Here is a 16,188-nt window from a genome sequence, read left to right as displayed (position 1 = left end):
CTCATCTAAGACTTAAAAATATCACAAACTGAACCCCTGTTATTTCCCAAAATACATGTCCTTCATATCCTCTGCTAATGGCAAGTATATCCTCCTAGTCGCTCCGGCTCAATTCCTCCTCTTCTCTCACATGCCACAAGCAGTTTAACAGCAAATCCTATTGGCTCCATCCTCAAATAAATCCAAACTTCAACCTCCTTACTCTAAACCCATTGCCAATACTCTGGGCCAATATATGAACTGATTTTTCATTTCTGCCCTTGTCCCCTGCAGTCTCTTCTCAACAAAGTGACCACAGTGAAACTGCTAAAACAGAAGCCAGATCACATCTGTCTTCTGCTCAAAACCCTCCAATGACTTCCTATCTTCCTCAGAATGAAAGCCAAAGCCCATTACTACCTACCCCTTCCTCCTCATTTGTCTTTTTTCACCTAAACTACACCTACTCGGCCTCCACCTTGTTCCTTAAACACACCAGGCACACTCGCCTCAAGGTCTTTGCACGTGTGTTCCCTCGTCTGGAGCGCTTTTTCCTCAGATATTACATGGGCTGCTCCTTTGTCAAGCAGTTTCTCGGTAATAAGGTCTTTCCTAGTCATGTTATCTAAAAATTTCAATTTACCTCTTCAATCTTTCCTCTCTCTACTCCCTGCTTTTGTTGGTGCTCCTTAGCACTTATCTGACACAATGTATATATTTACTTATCTTAGACTATAAGCTCCCTGAAGGCAGTGCTCTATAAATACATATAAAATGAATAAATCACTGAATTTAGTACCATCAAATAGACTGTACCCAGTTTCTCTCCCAATTTTAATAAAGGTCTAAAACAAACGAGGATTATTTTCTTAGGCAAAAGACTCAATCTAACTGTAACATCACATTACTACTTATGCCTAGGGCCTTTAGATACCATGAATCACATAAATCATATTTAGAGAATATATTTCCTTTTTAAAAGCTCAAAATCCTTTGGACTCTTTAGTACGTCATTAAAAAGGACTAAAGGACATCTGTATTGAAAGTATATTGCTACCTTCTGAGTGACAATTCAATATTACTGCAGAAATTAATCATATAGCACACAGCATTGAAATACAGGAGTATTTAGCAAAGACTGCAGATTTTCCAGAATATTTAAATCAAAGGCTAATTACCACCACTCAGGTTGAACAGAGGAAAATTTTGCCTTTGTTACACTCACTGCACGTCACTTGAACCATTGCAAATCATGCCATTATATCACTGACAATGGAGCCACGAGGACATGCCAACTGTTGGACTGAAAGCATATTTCTTCTGTACACTAACAAATTACTTGACGTGCAGCCGGTATACCTACGACCTGATATAAGATTTTAGTATTTCAAAGGTTTGATGGCAACTCAAAAATAAGAGCAGCAGTTTCGAGACCAAGCAGATTTTAATGAAAACTCAGTTGGTGCTTTGCATGTGGTACAGAGTAAAATTTGTTCTTAAAGCACCAGAAGAGCAGATCAATCTTTTAGGTAACTAAAAACACTAAATTTAGTGACTCAAAATTATGGCCTAAAGAAATAAGATTTAAAACAAAACAATATGGAAAGGACTAGAGACTGAGCTACATCACTGTATCACAGAGCTAAGATTAGACTTGGGGGTAACTGAATTTCCTCTATTCATAATCTTTTCACCTTTATATCCGTTTCTCTACTTAACAACAAAAAAAGAATATACGGATTAAAGATAAAGCACACAATAAAATCATGTACCTTGGAAGCAAGAGGGAAAAAGATAGGATGAGGACAGTGGAAAAGAAATAGAACTTTGAAAAGGAGCAGGTTTAGGGAATAATTTTTTCCCTTCTCATTGGTCCTTCTTTACAGTGTCATATTTGTGGTTAGCACTCACAGGTTTTTTGTTTTTTTTTTTTTAATGTTTATTTATTTATTTGAGAGAGAGCGAGCAGGGGAGGGGCAGAGAGAGAAGAGAGAAAAGGAATCAAAGAATCCCAAGCAGGCTCCACATTCAGCACAGAGACCAATGCAGGGCTCAAACTCACAACCGTGAGGTCATGATCTGAGCAGAAATCAAGAGTTGGATGCTTAACCAGCTGAGCCACCCAGGCACCCCATTACTCACAGTTCTCTTGATCAACATTAATAGACAAGGGTGCTAGGAAAAGGAAGTTAAGAAGAATACAGGAAAATACTAAAGGAGAAATTAATGAAAAATATTCCTGGAATTAAAATAACCTGCTGAAGTTTCCCCAATCTTCCAGGAAAGATATAAAGATACCAGATGCATTGAAGAAAAGAAAAAAAACAAAAACAAAAAACAGGTGACTGAAATAAAATATTTACAACCTACCAAAAACCAAATAGCACACAGATTGGGGATTCTATTACAGGAATTTGATTAATAGTTTTGGTAGTAATACAAATGAAGGTACTGCTATTAAAAAGAACAAAAGAGGATGTCCACTTCTATTGATGGGAAATATAGGACACACTACAAGAAATCATACACAAAAAACATTGAGAACTCCTAGATGGACTTTCTAAATAATTAAACAAAATTAGTTTCCATACTACTCTTTTGTTGGCTCTAGGTTAAAAGGACAGAGTAATGTTAGAAATGAAATATGAGACTGAATTATGGAAAGAGGAAGCTAAAAAACATTTTAGTAAGGAAAAGAATTAATATGATTTAGTACATGTGGGGAAATCTCAGTAAGCTGGCAATTCAGAAGTTTTTTGCTTTTAACACTAATAAAAGAAAAGCCATTCAAACTGGTATGAAGTAAAAGCATTAGACCAAGTATATATGTTGGCTGTAAGAGAGTTCCATAAACGTAAGATGAAGTGGGGAAGAAAACAAGTTACAGGATAAGGGCAGTCCACCTAAGCTCAAAGAGCTAAAACAATTCATTAATAGTATTTGCAGAAAAGATTTAGGTATTCAAAAGAAATACCTGGAAGGGAGCTCTGGTATTTATGGAATTCCTCCTTAGAATAGGACAAGGTGAAGCAATTCAGTAAGCTTCTCACAAAGCTTAGGTTTTATATTGTTTTAGTCTCTTTGGAATAGCATCAGGGTATCTGCCATAATTAATGCATAAAAACTGTTATCTGGAAAAGACGTTAATTTGCCCAGGCTGATGGTGTAATTTGTAATTTGCAATTTGCCTCTTCCTTCTCTAAGTACCTTGAAGTTGGTTTCCAGAGTTCATTAGCATTTTTATCAGAGAGCCCAGAGAGTAAACCAAGAAAGCAAATAAAATGAAACTTCAAATCTGTCAATTTCACTACTTGTCACCATCTCTGGGAATAGGTTTGGAAGAAAAGGTTGAACAAAGGTCTAATGGGAAAATGTTTAATTAACTGCAGATTTCACATATATTGACTAATGTACACTCTGTCCCAATACCCCTAGGTAACCTAGTACAGAATTTATTCTTTCAGAAATAAATGTCAGGAAGAAACTATCACGAAAGGACGGACGGACACACACACACACACACACACACACACACACACACACAAAGTCGTGTTCAAATATGGAAACAGCTTCCTCACTAAATGTAAAATAAAGCAAACACACACACTGCTCCCAGATGCTCTGAAAACAGCATTCATGAGTAACTAGAGCTTGAGCAAGAGAAAACAAATGAGTAAAAGAGCGCATTTCTACTAGTTACTGTATCTAAAATCTAAGCACAAGTGAGGCTGATGGCCCAGGGACTTAATGCTACTGTAAGAAGCACAGTTTGTGGAAATATAAGCTAAACCTTTTCAGAGGACAATTCACCAATATGTGCTAAGCATTTTATAAATGTGTTGGTCATCAGTCCAATCTTTTCACATGAAGAAATTTATTCTACAGAAATAATCAGAGATAGGCACAAAGTCATGTACAATAATATTTAATGAATCAGTAAGCAACAGATGACAAAGTCAGAAGTCACACAGACCTGGACTCCCAGTCCCAATGCCACTGCTATCACTTATCAGCTCTGAGATTTCAGATTAGTATCCCAAATTCTCTGGGCCTCAGTTTCTTCATCTGTAAAAATGGGTCTGCCCATCTCTTATAAGATGGCTATTAGAAGTAAATATATAACGTATGTAATATATGAATTGCCTGGTACATGGTAAACGGTTGCTTACTCTTATTATCCTTGAAGCATTGTTTACAGTAACAAAAAATAAATGGAAGTTAAAATTTCAACACGAAAATGATTATATAATCATGTATTTGCTGTGTGTTTATACACACATAATATATCCAAGCAAAATACTGTGCACCCATTAAAAACATGTTTTATAATGATAACTTACGATTACAGAAATGCTGATGTTAAATGAAATGTTCATATTTATAACACTATTAAGTTCCAACCAGGTTTTATCAAAACACATTTTTTAAAAAACACATGGGTTGGGGCACCTGGGTGGCTTAGTCACTTAAAGCAGCCAACTTCAGCTCAGGTCATGATCTTGCGGTCTAGGAGTTCGAGTTTCATGTAGGGCTCCATGCTGACAGCTCACAGCCTGGAGCCTGCTTTGGATTCTGTGTCTCCCTCTCTCTGCCCCTCCCCTGCTTGCTCCCTATCTCTCTCTCTCTCTCTCAAAAATAAAAAACATTAAAAAAAAAAAAAAAGACATGGGTTAACTTATTTTATTATTTTGGATGCTCTGCACAACCTTTGAGTATCTGGATTGTTTGCAGGTAGTTTCCATTCTAGCTCTTTTCTAGGTTTTCAGTTTTTCTACAATGAACATATACTACTAATGAACAAATTTTCTAATCAGAAAATTGTATTATAAAAAGCTTTAAGATGTGGAATTAACCTAAGAAAATTCAGTGTTCTAACTATGTAACTTGCAGTTTTGAGTGTAAAATAAGTGAAGAAGGTAGCACATTTTATTACTGTCAATGAATAAGTAGAATATGCCTAATAAAATAAATGTCAGATGATAAGCACTTATTTTAAAGGATACATAATTACATGTACATAAATAGGTTGAATAACAATGAGGACAAGAAATTCGAACTGTCAAGACCTTAGATGTAATAATGCTGCCTATCCCTTATGGGGAGCTTCCTACAGGACCTGTGTACCCACAAATCAGTCTTTGAAGTCCCCCGGAAAACATCCTAAGATAATAAAATAATCTTACACTTGATGGCTCTTAAGAAGTTGCCTGTGTTATAGAAGAGGAGATACTTTTCCTATAAAAGCATTACAATCAATGGTAAAAAAGGCATTTCAAAGAAAAAAAGCAGTCTTTTTTTCCAATTTATTTAAACTAAAAGAAAAAAAAAAGAGTCTTTTCAACAGATGGTGCTGAATAATTGAACATCCATCTGCAAAAAACTGAACCTTAACCCATTTCTCACAATATACACAAAAATTCAAATTGGATCACAGACCTTAGTGTAAAACCTAAAAATGTAACACTTTTGGAAGAAAATATAGGTAAAAAAAAAAAATCTTTGTGACACTGGGTTAAGCAGAGTATTCTTAGAGAAGACATCAAAATCATGATCCATAAAAGAAAAATAAATTAGACTTCATCAGAATTTGAAACCTCTGCTCTCTGAAAGACTGCTAAAAGAATAAAAAATAGGCCACTAGGAAAAAATATTTCAAATCAAATATCTGGTAAAGGACTTGTATATATAATATATAAAGAACTCTCAAATTCAGTAAGAAAACAGACACAATTTTTAAAAAAATAGGCAGAGCAGACACTTCACTAAACAAGGTATCTAAATGGCAAATAAGCACATGGAAAGATACTCAACATCATTAATTGTGAGGGAAATGCAAATTAAAGCCACAAGAAGATACTACTATAAACCTATTAGGATGGGGTGTGGGGGAACTAACAATCCCATGTGCTAGGGAGGATGCAGAGCAATCAGAACTTGAAAACATTGCTATTGGGAACGTAAATAATAAAGCCACCTTAGAAAACAACTTGGCAGTTTCTTACAAGGTTAAGCATATACTAACCATGTGACCCAGCAACTACTCTTAGGTATTTATCCATGAGAAATGAAAATTTATTTTCATACAAAAATCTAAACACAAATGTTTATAGTAGCTTTATTAATAATCAACAAAACCTGGAAATAATACAAATGTCTTTAAACCGGGGAACAAGTAACATTCCCCCAAACGCTGGTATACTACTCAGCAATTAAAAGAACAAACTATTAATACTCACAACCAACATGGATAAATCTCAAAGCATTATGCTAAATAGAAGAAGAAATTCAAAGCCTCATACTATAGGATTCCATTTTTAGAGTATTGTGGGAAAGGCAAAACTATAGGGACAGCAAACAAAACAGCAGTTGCCAAGTGCTAAAAGTAGAGAGAGGAGTTGACTATAAAAAGGCACAAGCGAATTTGGGAATATAATGGAACTGTTCTATATCTTGATTGTGGCTGGTTGAAAGACTGCACGCATTTGCATTTGTCAAAACTTAGAACTGTACATTAAAAAGGGTAAAAAGGGTAAATTCTACTGTATGTAGATGATACCTCAATTTTTCAAAAAAGCATTAAATACTCATGCTACAATTAAATCAAAGGGGTAAGAAATACAAAGTAATAGTCTCTCTCCACTCTGTATTTTTTACATACAATACAACCACTTAACCTTCATAGCACCTTCCTCAGAGGAAAGTTGGTTCCTGCTAAAGTTAACAAATGTGTGCTGGTATTCATAATGATCATAAATAATAAATACTCTCAATACATCATAAATATTCTCAATGATAAGGCTGACTTCAGTGCTAAGATTTAATTTCAGGATGTGGTTCAATAAATTTGGTGGTCCTGTCTCCATTGTTCCCAAATAGTTTCATTAAGGTAACAGTAGAAATGTTAACACTTAGAATAAGGTTTTTCCACCTAAAAGGTGGCCTACCTTTGGTACTATCTGTGAAAGCTGCTGGACATCCATTGCATCTATTTCTTCTCCTGAGACTGACTGGGAAGTTTTGGAATACAATCCCAGACGACTAGCTAAAGTAAAATGGGAGAGAAAACGTAATTGAACAAATTAGTTTTGCTTGGGGCCCCTGGGGGCTCGGTTCAGCATCCGACTCTTGATTTTGGCTCAGGTCATGGTCCCAGGGCCATGGGTTCAAGCCCTTATCAGGCTCCATGCTGAGCATGGAGTTGGCTTGGGATTTTCTCTCTCTCCCTCTGCCCCTCTCACCACCACCCCCCCCCCCACCTCCTGCTCACACTCTTGCGTTCTCTCTGTCTCTAAAACCAAAAACAAAACAAAAAATTAGTCTTGCTTGCTAGGCTACTCAACACAATGCTCACTTAATGTGATTTGTTATCCATTCTCTTTTTAAGTATAAAATGTCTTTGTATCAAGGGATCATAAGACAAATTACTAGTAAGGCAAACCTATATGAATTAGTAAAAAGTCTGGCGTTTTCTGTTTGTTTTATTTTTGTTTATATTTAATAAAGAATTTTCACTATTTAAACTACTATACCTAAGAACTGAAACAAGGCCAATAGCTTTTGCTTAGCAGCTCAATTTTTTTAAATTTTTTTAAGTGTATTTATTTATTTTGAGAGAGAGAGAGAGAGAGAGAGAGAGAGAATCCCAAGGAAGCTCCACACTGTCTGTGCAGAGCCAGACGTGGGGCTCGAACTCATGAACTGTGAGACTGAGATCATGACTGGAGCCAAAGTCAAGAGTCAGATGCTTAACCGACTGAGCCACTCAAGAGCCCTAGCAGCTCAATTTTAACATAGATCTGAATGCATTTTAAGTAAAGTATCCAAAGCCAGACAAAACAGTGGTGGATCTGTGATAATCATGTAGTATATGCAAGTGAAAATAAATGTTAAAAGGTTTTTCTAGGTATAACTTTCCCAACAATGTTATGTTTCTGGCGACATATTCTTCTTAGATAGCATAAAATATGAAACTCCTATTCCAGGCTCTCATCATATTATTAAAATCAGAATTAATGGACTTAGCAAGCTTAAATTTATCAGTATGAATTATAGTTTACAAACTCCAGAATATTAATTTTCAGTGTCCTTTTTTTCCTCTTATTAGTTCTTAAGGTAATCTTAAATGGCATTCAAGCGACAGAAGCATATACATAGTGTAATAACAAATATTTATACAAGCTATTTTCTTTCAAATTAGGTCCAAGTCAAAGTCTGCTTTAAAAATTATCCTCAAGTTGAAAGGGAAAACTAAATTTCGTTTCCTTTCATGTGCATAATCTAGTACTTTTATCCACAGCATAGTGGATTATGAGATTAAAAATAATAAACTATTCTTTTGTGAATAAAATACATGTGATTTCCTAACAGTTTAGCTATGTATTTTCAATTAACAGCATTACTTTTGAACCTAAAATAAATTTTTCCCACAATTTTATATAGAATATGAGCAAATAAGAGTCCACTTTAATTGCACAATGTCAATATTACGTGTACATGCTTCATATCTAATGGTTCACAAAGCTATGTGCACTGCAGTTAATTTCAGAAAAACTATTTAAAAAAAAAAAACAAAAAAAACAAAAAGGCAACAGCCTCGTTATACCAATTGCAACTGCAGTCTCCTGTGAGTCTCCAGTAATCATTTTTATTGACACTCCTGAGGCAATGAGTGTTGTGACAGCTTCTTTCACACCAGTTCTAGGAGGATCAATGATTCCCACCAGGCCAAGAAATGTCAGCTGTCCCAGTTCTGGACCAGAAGCTAAAGCTAGAACTGAGGAAATAAAACAATTGAAAAAAGGAAATGTGAGTCGCATAGCATTACAATTTACTTGACAAAAGCTAGAGACAAATCACTTAAGACTGTAATCTCATAGTAGTTATTATATAATCATTAAATAACCAAATTATTACATGTTAAAACATTAATTTAATGGTTCTAGATAATGGGGTTGCTTTAAGCTATTAAAAATTAAAAGGAATCAGACTAAAGAATAAGTAGAGATGGCAAGTAAGAAGTGAAAAAGAATGTTTTTATAAAGTGACTCCATGTGGCTCCTCTAAATATCACCTATTAGATCTTTAGAAAAAATAATTAGTTATTTGGAGAAACTATGGGTTTGCTGAGCTTTGAAAATAGTTTTAAACAGACACCTCAGAGGGGGGTTGCTACTAATGTATCTTCATCTTTCCATTTTATAGGTCTCCAGAACACTGAAGGTTTGGAAAGAAGACTTATTAATTAATTATACATAACATGTAACAATTTCATACATGACAAACCCTGGGAGGTTAATTTAATCTGTAAACTGACTGTAAAACCACTAATAACAGTAGTTTGATTTCTCTCACTCTTTTCATAACATTCACAGGTGTGTCTTATTTGTAACTTTGGTTCTCTAAGAATATCTAAATAACACCACCATATCATTATTTGTGTCATCCCTGGACACTTAAGATACAACACAAACTACTATTCATTTCCAAATATCATTTAGCTTAGTCTCACAACTCTGGTAACTACCTTATGAGCCAAAGGGATGTGTCTCCATCTGGAATATTATTAGACTGAATAACTTACAGGAAAAAAAAAAAAAAAAAAAAACAAACACACACACACACACACACACACACACAAAAGCACACCAACTGAACATATGTATCTCCTGGGGAAACTGAAAAGTCATAACCATGATCATAAACATATCCATTCTTATTTAAGCAGAAGGTTCAAAGGATTAGATATATTTGGAAAACCAAGGTTACAGGCAAATGACTTCTATTTTTCCGACGTCAGAGTCATACACCTAACTATGTAGATGTGTGCCCCAAAGGCTTCCACCCTGGAGACAATGAGCCTCCTGACAGTCCCTGGTGTTGGAACAGAGGCAGAAGACAACAGAAGGAGATAGTGAGTACCAATTCCTATGTCAGCAAACCCTAAGAAAGGGAGATCAGCTCCTGGCGCTCTCAGTAGAGGGGTAGTATTAGCCTAAAGGTTAATATCCTGTATTTATTTGTTTCCTCAGCACAAATGAAGATGCACTGCTGCTGTTCAGGACAAGGGTAGGTAGACTTTTTTCGTGTGGAGGGTCCCCGACTAAAACATAAAAACAGAACAGACTCTAACTTCAAAATTAAGAACCACGTGTATTTAAGAAACTTAAATTTTGTAAGATGTAACCTAAGTATGTATCAGGTTAAATCTGAAGTCCTCCTATTCCCCTTATGTTAATTTCAGAAGGAGGAGAAAGCAGAGCTTAAGCACAGGAAAAGACATGAAGCAAGAGGCAAAAGACCAGAGTGTTTCCTAAAGCCCTGGGAGAGAGATTTTCTCGCTACCAACTCTGGTCTGTTTCACAATGTTACAACACCAAACCACACACACACACACACACACACCAACAAAGACCTCCATAATCCTTTAGATGAAAAGAGTCAAAATAAAAACATACGAAACCTCTGAAACTTCTTTAGGGTCCCTAAATCCAAGCCAACTTTGGACCCTCTTGTTAAGAATAACAAAACTCTGCCTTCAAAGCCACAAGAATACCTTTCTAAACCTAGCTTATTTAAGAGCAGAAATCCTGTAGACCTATCCAAATGTTTTATACCCACAGAGAACCCTTGCTTAAGTGAACCGTGATTAAGAGGAGTATCTTTTTACATTAAGTTGCTTTCTCCTCCCAGGATTGTACTTGACTTCTATTTTGTAAAAATAATAAGACTAAGGAGGCCAACTCTTCCAGTTTCCTTGAAAAAGACTACAAGCCAGAGGACTATCGAGAAGGTAAAAACCAGGTATGGCCTCAACCCCTGACTCTTCAATCCTACACATGCTGTCCCTAGGAGAAACGGCCTAATGTGTGTGTGTGGAGAGCAGACACTCTCTCCCCATCACTGTTCAGTCAGCAACACAGACATAAAGCAGAATGTGGGCACTTCTTTACCTGTCTGGTGAATGGCAAGGGAAGAAGGTCAGCAGAAGAGGAATAAGTAAACAATCACCAGAGTTTAAAGGACAAATCAGAGACTTAACATTTTAATATTTAGGGAATTATTTTAGATCTTGTAATAAATAAAACAGTTAAAATGATGAAACAAAGAAGGAGTAATATCACTTTCCCTTCCTCCACTTCTTTTCTCACAAGATAAGTTTGTCAAAAATAAAATTTCTATCACCTACTCAGAGACCACTGCACGTCTGTAAGAATTAGAAATTTCATATTTTGCTACATTCCCAACTTCCCAAGTTTTGGGCACCAAATAGCCAACTAAAACATAAGACTTCAGAAAGGACAGTGTTCTATAAATAAACCCTGGAACAGAATGGGGCAGCTCAGATGTGAAGCACAAATTCATCTACAATTAAAAGAAGGTCTCACTGGGGTAGGGGTTTGGGAGGGATGGGTCAAATAGTTAAATGGGATTAAGAGGTACAAACTTTCATTTATAAAATAAAGTCATGAGGATGAAAATTACTGCATAGGGAATATAGTCAACAACACTGTAACAGTATTATATGGTGACAGATAGTAACCATACTTATTGTGGTGAGCATAGCACAATCTATATACACTTGTCAAATCAGTATGCTATACACATGAAACTAACATAACATTGTATGTCTGCCTCAATAAAATACAATAATAGTTACTTTTCCACCCTAAGGAACTATGTTAAATGGCCTTACCTCTGAGCCCTGCAGAGCCCATTCGTGCTTTCTCCTGTTGGTACAGATCTCTTTGTTGCTGGGTAAGTGCCAACATCTGCCCTTTGCTATAGTATGTAGTACAATACTTAATCACCTGTTCATAAGCACCTTTCATAAAACAAATCTCTGGTCCATCCTAAGAAGAAAAAACATTGCAACTAAATTCAAGTTAATGCCAACTTGTATATATCTGTCACTGGAGTCAACAATACATGGCATACATTTCTCATAATAACCAGGGCAGTTACTCAAATCTAAGGCTTTGAATGGCACTTCAACTCTGAAGATTAAAAGTTCATATGTGGAAGCTTTTTTTACCCTCGAGAGAAAACAGCATCTACTCCCCAACCACCCTCACCTCCACACACTGAAGGCAATGCTACCCTAAGCCCTGGATTAGCCACTCTGGGATTTGGGGAGGGCCTTACAACGTAACAAGAAAAGGAAAGAGATCTATCATCAGCCCACAAGCAGTGGCTCAGGCTTTCCATCAGCTGATATTATATGCACATTATGTATGTGATCCCATTTAATTCCCAAAGCTACCTTGTAATTATGGGTATTATCAGAACCTTTTACTTTTTACCTTAGCAAAGCATTATACAAAAGCTTACAATGAAAAACTACAGTCACCTGCCCAAATTTTCACACCTCTAGTCCTCTACTAGAACAAACCAATTTTAACTGTATTCCTTCCTACTTATCTCCATATTCTTAAATGCATTTACACTGCTACTTTTTTGCTGATCAATTTTATACATGGTCCACTGTGACAGGTGATAGTTTGGCCACCCTACTATCTATTCCTCCTCTCCCCATTGTTACAATGAAGTTAAAGCAAAAGTTGCCAGTATTCTGTGTACTTTAGGGTTTCCCAGCCACTGAGCAAAGGAAAATAACTAAGAACAGTTCACAAACATCCCACTTCTTGCAGGTACATGACAGGAATGTATTTCTCTGCCCTTGTCTCCCACTTTGAAGTCAGAGGTGACTTGCTTTGACCAATAAATATGAATAGCACTGAATCACTGGCAAATGCAAATAATGTGCTATTCCTCTGGCCCTGCTAGGACAGTGTATGCTCACACTGAGACGGAGCCTTCATCTGCCTTGGGTCCCCAAGTAACTACTGAGCAGATATTAGGAGGTAAGGAGGCAAGAAGAAGGTATGATGCAGTTTCCATTAACTCAAATATATTTCTTTTCTTATTTAACTTCTTATTTGTTTAGTTTTATGTATACCTATTATATTATCTCCAAACTCTTCCATGCAATATAAAGCCCTTCTCAATGATATTTTTCGTATGATTAAATGAGCAGGTAAACTATTCCTTCCACATTATTACTGAAGACCTCCTCCTTGGGTATTGTTCTCCTTTCCTTTCTAGTTTGAGTTGGCCAATTTCTAAGCCTGCTACATGACTGGTATGCAGGACTTCCCTTCACCTCTGTCCTGGGGATTCTTTGCACCCTTCTCCTGGTTAGAACTCACTGGGTTCAAAGTCTTCATTTTCCTTAGTTGTGTTTTCTCTTGGAATAACATATCTGCAAGTATCTAAGAAAAGGTATGTGGGATACACATTTTGGGACGTGGAATATCTGAAAACATTTTTATCCCATCCCCACATTTTTTAAGTTCAGTTGAGAATAAATTTACTCTCAATGTGAAGACATTCCTCTATTATCTTCCAGCCTCCAGAGTCCAATATTACATTTGAAAAGTCTAAGAAGCTACTTTAATTCCTAAACTTTTATATAAAATCTCTCCTTTGCCTCCTCTCTGGCCCCAAAAACCAGTGGAAGTTTTTAGAATTCTCCTTTAGTGTCCTCAAATTTCTTGATTATGGGCACTGTATTTATCCCTTCACCCCACCCTTCTTTAATATAACTCATTGTGCTGAGCAGCTGGTGGGCAATTTTATTCTAGAAGCTGAGGTCCTTACTCTGGAAAATTTTGGTGTTATTTAATAAAACCTTCCCATTTTCTGTTCTCTGTTACCACTATGTTGGCTATCTTGTTTATATTCTAATTTTTGTACCTTTTCTTTTATATTAAGCACCTCTCTGACTTTTTGTACCCCTTTCTGATAGATTCGTTGACTTTATTTTCAAAACATTCTACTTAAGGTATTTTGTTGTCATTTTCTAGGGTCTTTGGAAATTTTCTTCAGTATCCAGCATTATCTTTGTCTTGCTGAGACCCCTTTCCCTTTTGGTTTGGTCTGTGTCTTTCATACTGAAGACAAATATTTAGCAAACCTTGACTGTCCATTTACTTTAAGACTCAGGAAATTAAAGGTCTAGAAGCTCCATGGGCACTGATAGCGTTTATCAACTGATAGCCCTTGCTGTAGGGTGATGAGATGATGACCAAGAGTCAGTAAGCTCTACCAGTGAACAAAGAGCTTACGTAAGAATACTCCATATTACTGGGATCTCCCTGAGACCAGTAAGCTTCCCTACAACTCTTCAATTTTTGGCATCAGCGAGTGAGGGTAGGAAGATACCTCCCTGCAGGCATTCTAAGAAAGTGGAGTTAGATGCTGGAGGCATGCTCTTCAGGACAATGACTTGCCCTTAATCACTCTGTTTTCAGTTGTAAGCCTTAATTCTGCCCTCCATTCTTGTTCCCAAGATGGGATTGCTGATATTCTACTGGGGTAAAGAAGGGCTAATGGTTGGGCCTCAAGAAACAGCGAAGGTTCTTGGGGGATTTCTACTGGTTCCTCACTCAGAACTTCTTTTTTTTTTTTTTTTTATTTATATATGAAATTTATTGTCAAATTGGTTTCCATACAACACCCAGTGCTCATCCCAAAAGGTGCCCTCCTCAATACCCATCACCCACCCTCTCCTCCCTCCCACCCCCCATCAACCCTTAGTTTGTTCTCAGTTCTCAACAGTCTCTTATGCTTTGGCTCTCTCCCACTCTAACCTCTTTTTTTTTTTTTTTCCTTCCCCTCCCCCATGGGTTCCTGTTAAGTTTCTCAGGATCCACATAAGAGTGAAACCATATAGTATCTGTCTTTCTCTGTATGGCTTATTTCACTTAGCATCACACTCTCCATTTCCATCCACGTTGCTACAAAAGGCCATATTTCACTTTTTTTCATTGCCACGTAGTATTCCATTGTGTATATAAACCACAATTTCTTTATCCATTCATCAGTTGATGGACATTTAGGCTCTTTCCATAATTTGGCTATTGTTGAGAGTGCTGCTATGAACATTGGGGTACAAGTGCCCCTATGCATCAGTACTCCTGTGTCCCTTGGATAAATTCCTAGCAGTGCTATTGCTGGGTCATAGGGTAGGTCTATTTTTAATTTTCTGAGGAACCTCCACACTGCTTTCCAGAGCGGCTGCACCAATTTGCATTCCCACCAACTCAGAACTTCAAACTGATCTCTTGCTTTTAACCTTATGTCTTAATCCCCACCTTCAAAGATACCTATCATACTGAGTCTTTTCCATCCTTTCTCTTTTTTACATCCTTTACTGACTGGCTGTCATTTTGACAGGTTCCAGGAAGAGAGTATAAATAAACGTATACTGACACACTCAAATGAAAGTCCTCTTAAGACAAACTATTTGAGCCACTGGGGTTATCTTTATGGTAAGTCTGCCATATCTGTGCCAGGCTGACCTCTTCTAGATCCTGAGGCACATCAGTGGGTTTGGGTTTTGTTACACTGGTTGGTTTTGTTTTGTAAGAGGAGATTTTCAGATCAGCATATGAGAAGAACAATCCCATACATCTTTCAAACTTATACCCTGCTGCTACCTATCCCCCACTCCCATAACTGAGATCAGTTCTCAAGCTGTAACATTAATGTACAACTTCCAAAGAACAACTCTGGTGAAGTTAGACTCAAAATTGCTGAAGTCAAATCATTAAACTTTACATGAGCCACATTATCTTGAAGTACTGAGTGACCATATATAAAACATAAAGAAACAAACTTTCCATGTAAACTCATATATGTATTCTTGCAGTCAAGGCACTCCTTTAGTCCAGGACAACAGGTGAAAATTATTTAACTCTAATGCAATTTTTGAAAGTTTTATGTTACAAGGTTTAAAGGCATTTTATTTTTACACTTTTATTTATTTACTTGTCTCCCTTCCCAGGAGTTCATAAAAGTTCCCTTAAAGATCAGACATCTTTTTTCTCCTCATGAACAGAGTTGCTTGCAGACATCTATTGACAAGTTCAATGTTGGCCAACTTGGCCTTTCTTTTAAAATCAATTATGTTTCCTACTTATTATGGGTGAGAAATCCTCTCACTCATTCCTGTCTACAGAGATGTAATGGCTTCAAACTATTTGCTCATAGGGGAAATCACATAACCAATTATTAATTCCTAATAAAGAAAATACTAAAATAACATATATATTTTTTAAGGGCATGGCAAAAGTTTCAGCATCAAACTGGTAACAGCAGCTATGAGTGACATACTTTGTAGATAACTAAGAACTCTTATTACACTAACTT

The 16,188-nt window shown here is 36.5% G+C and overlaps 1 protein-coding gene across 6 annotated transcripts in view; it reads right to left on the bottom strand.

The window, feature by feature from the left end:
* ATP2C1 (ATPase secretory pathway Ca2+ transporting 1) overlaps window positions 1–16,188 on the bottom strand; it is a 174,690-nt gene that overhangs the window by 28,730 nt on the left and 129,772 nt on the right. For all 6 annotated transcript variants that reach the window (XM_025913230.2, XM_086674279.1, XM_086674278.1 and 3 more), the window contains 3 exons: window positions 11,672–11,828; window positions 8,582–8,752; window positions 6,924–7,021 (listed from right to left, as the gene is read on the bottom strand). In XM_025913230.2, coding sequence (XP_025769015.2) covers window positions 6,924–7,021; window positions 8,582–8,752; window positions 11,672–11,828 — 426 coding nt within the window. The remainder of the gene's footprint in view (window positions 1–6,923; window positions 7,022–8,581; window positions 8,753–11,671; window positions 11,829–16,188) is intronic.

Source organism: Puma concolor, chromosome C2 (assembly GCF_028749965.1).
Source record: "Puma concolor isolate L17-30 chromosome C2, mPumCon1.1.hap2, whole genome shotgun sequence".
Taxonomy (NCBI): domain Eukaryota; kingdom Metazoa; phylum Chordata; class Mammalia; order Carnivora; family Felidae; genus Puma; species Puma concolor.
This window is presented reverse-complemented; position numbering and strand designations above follow the sequence as displayed.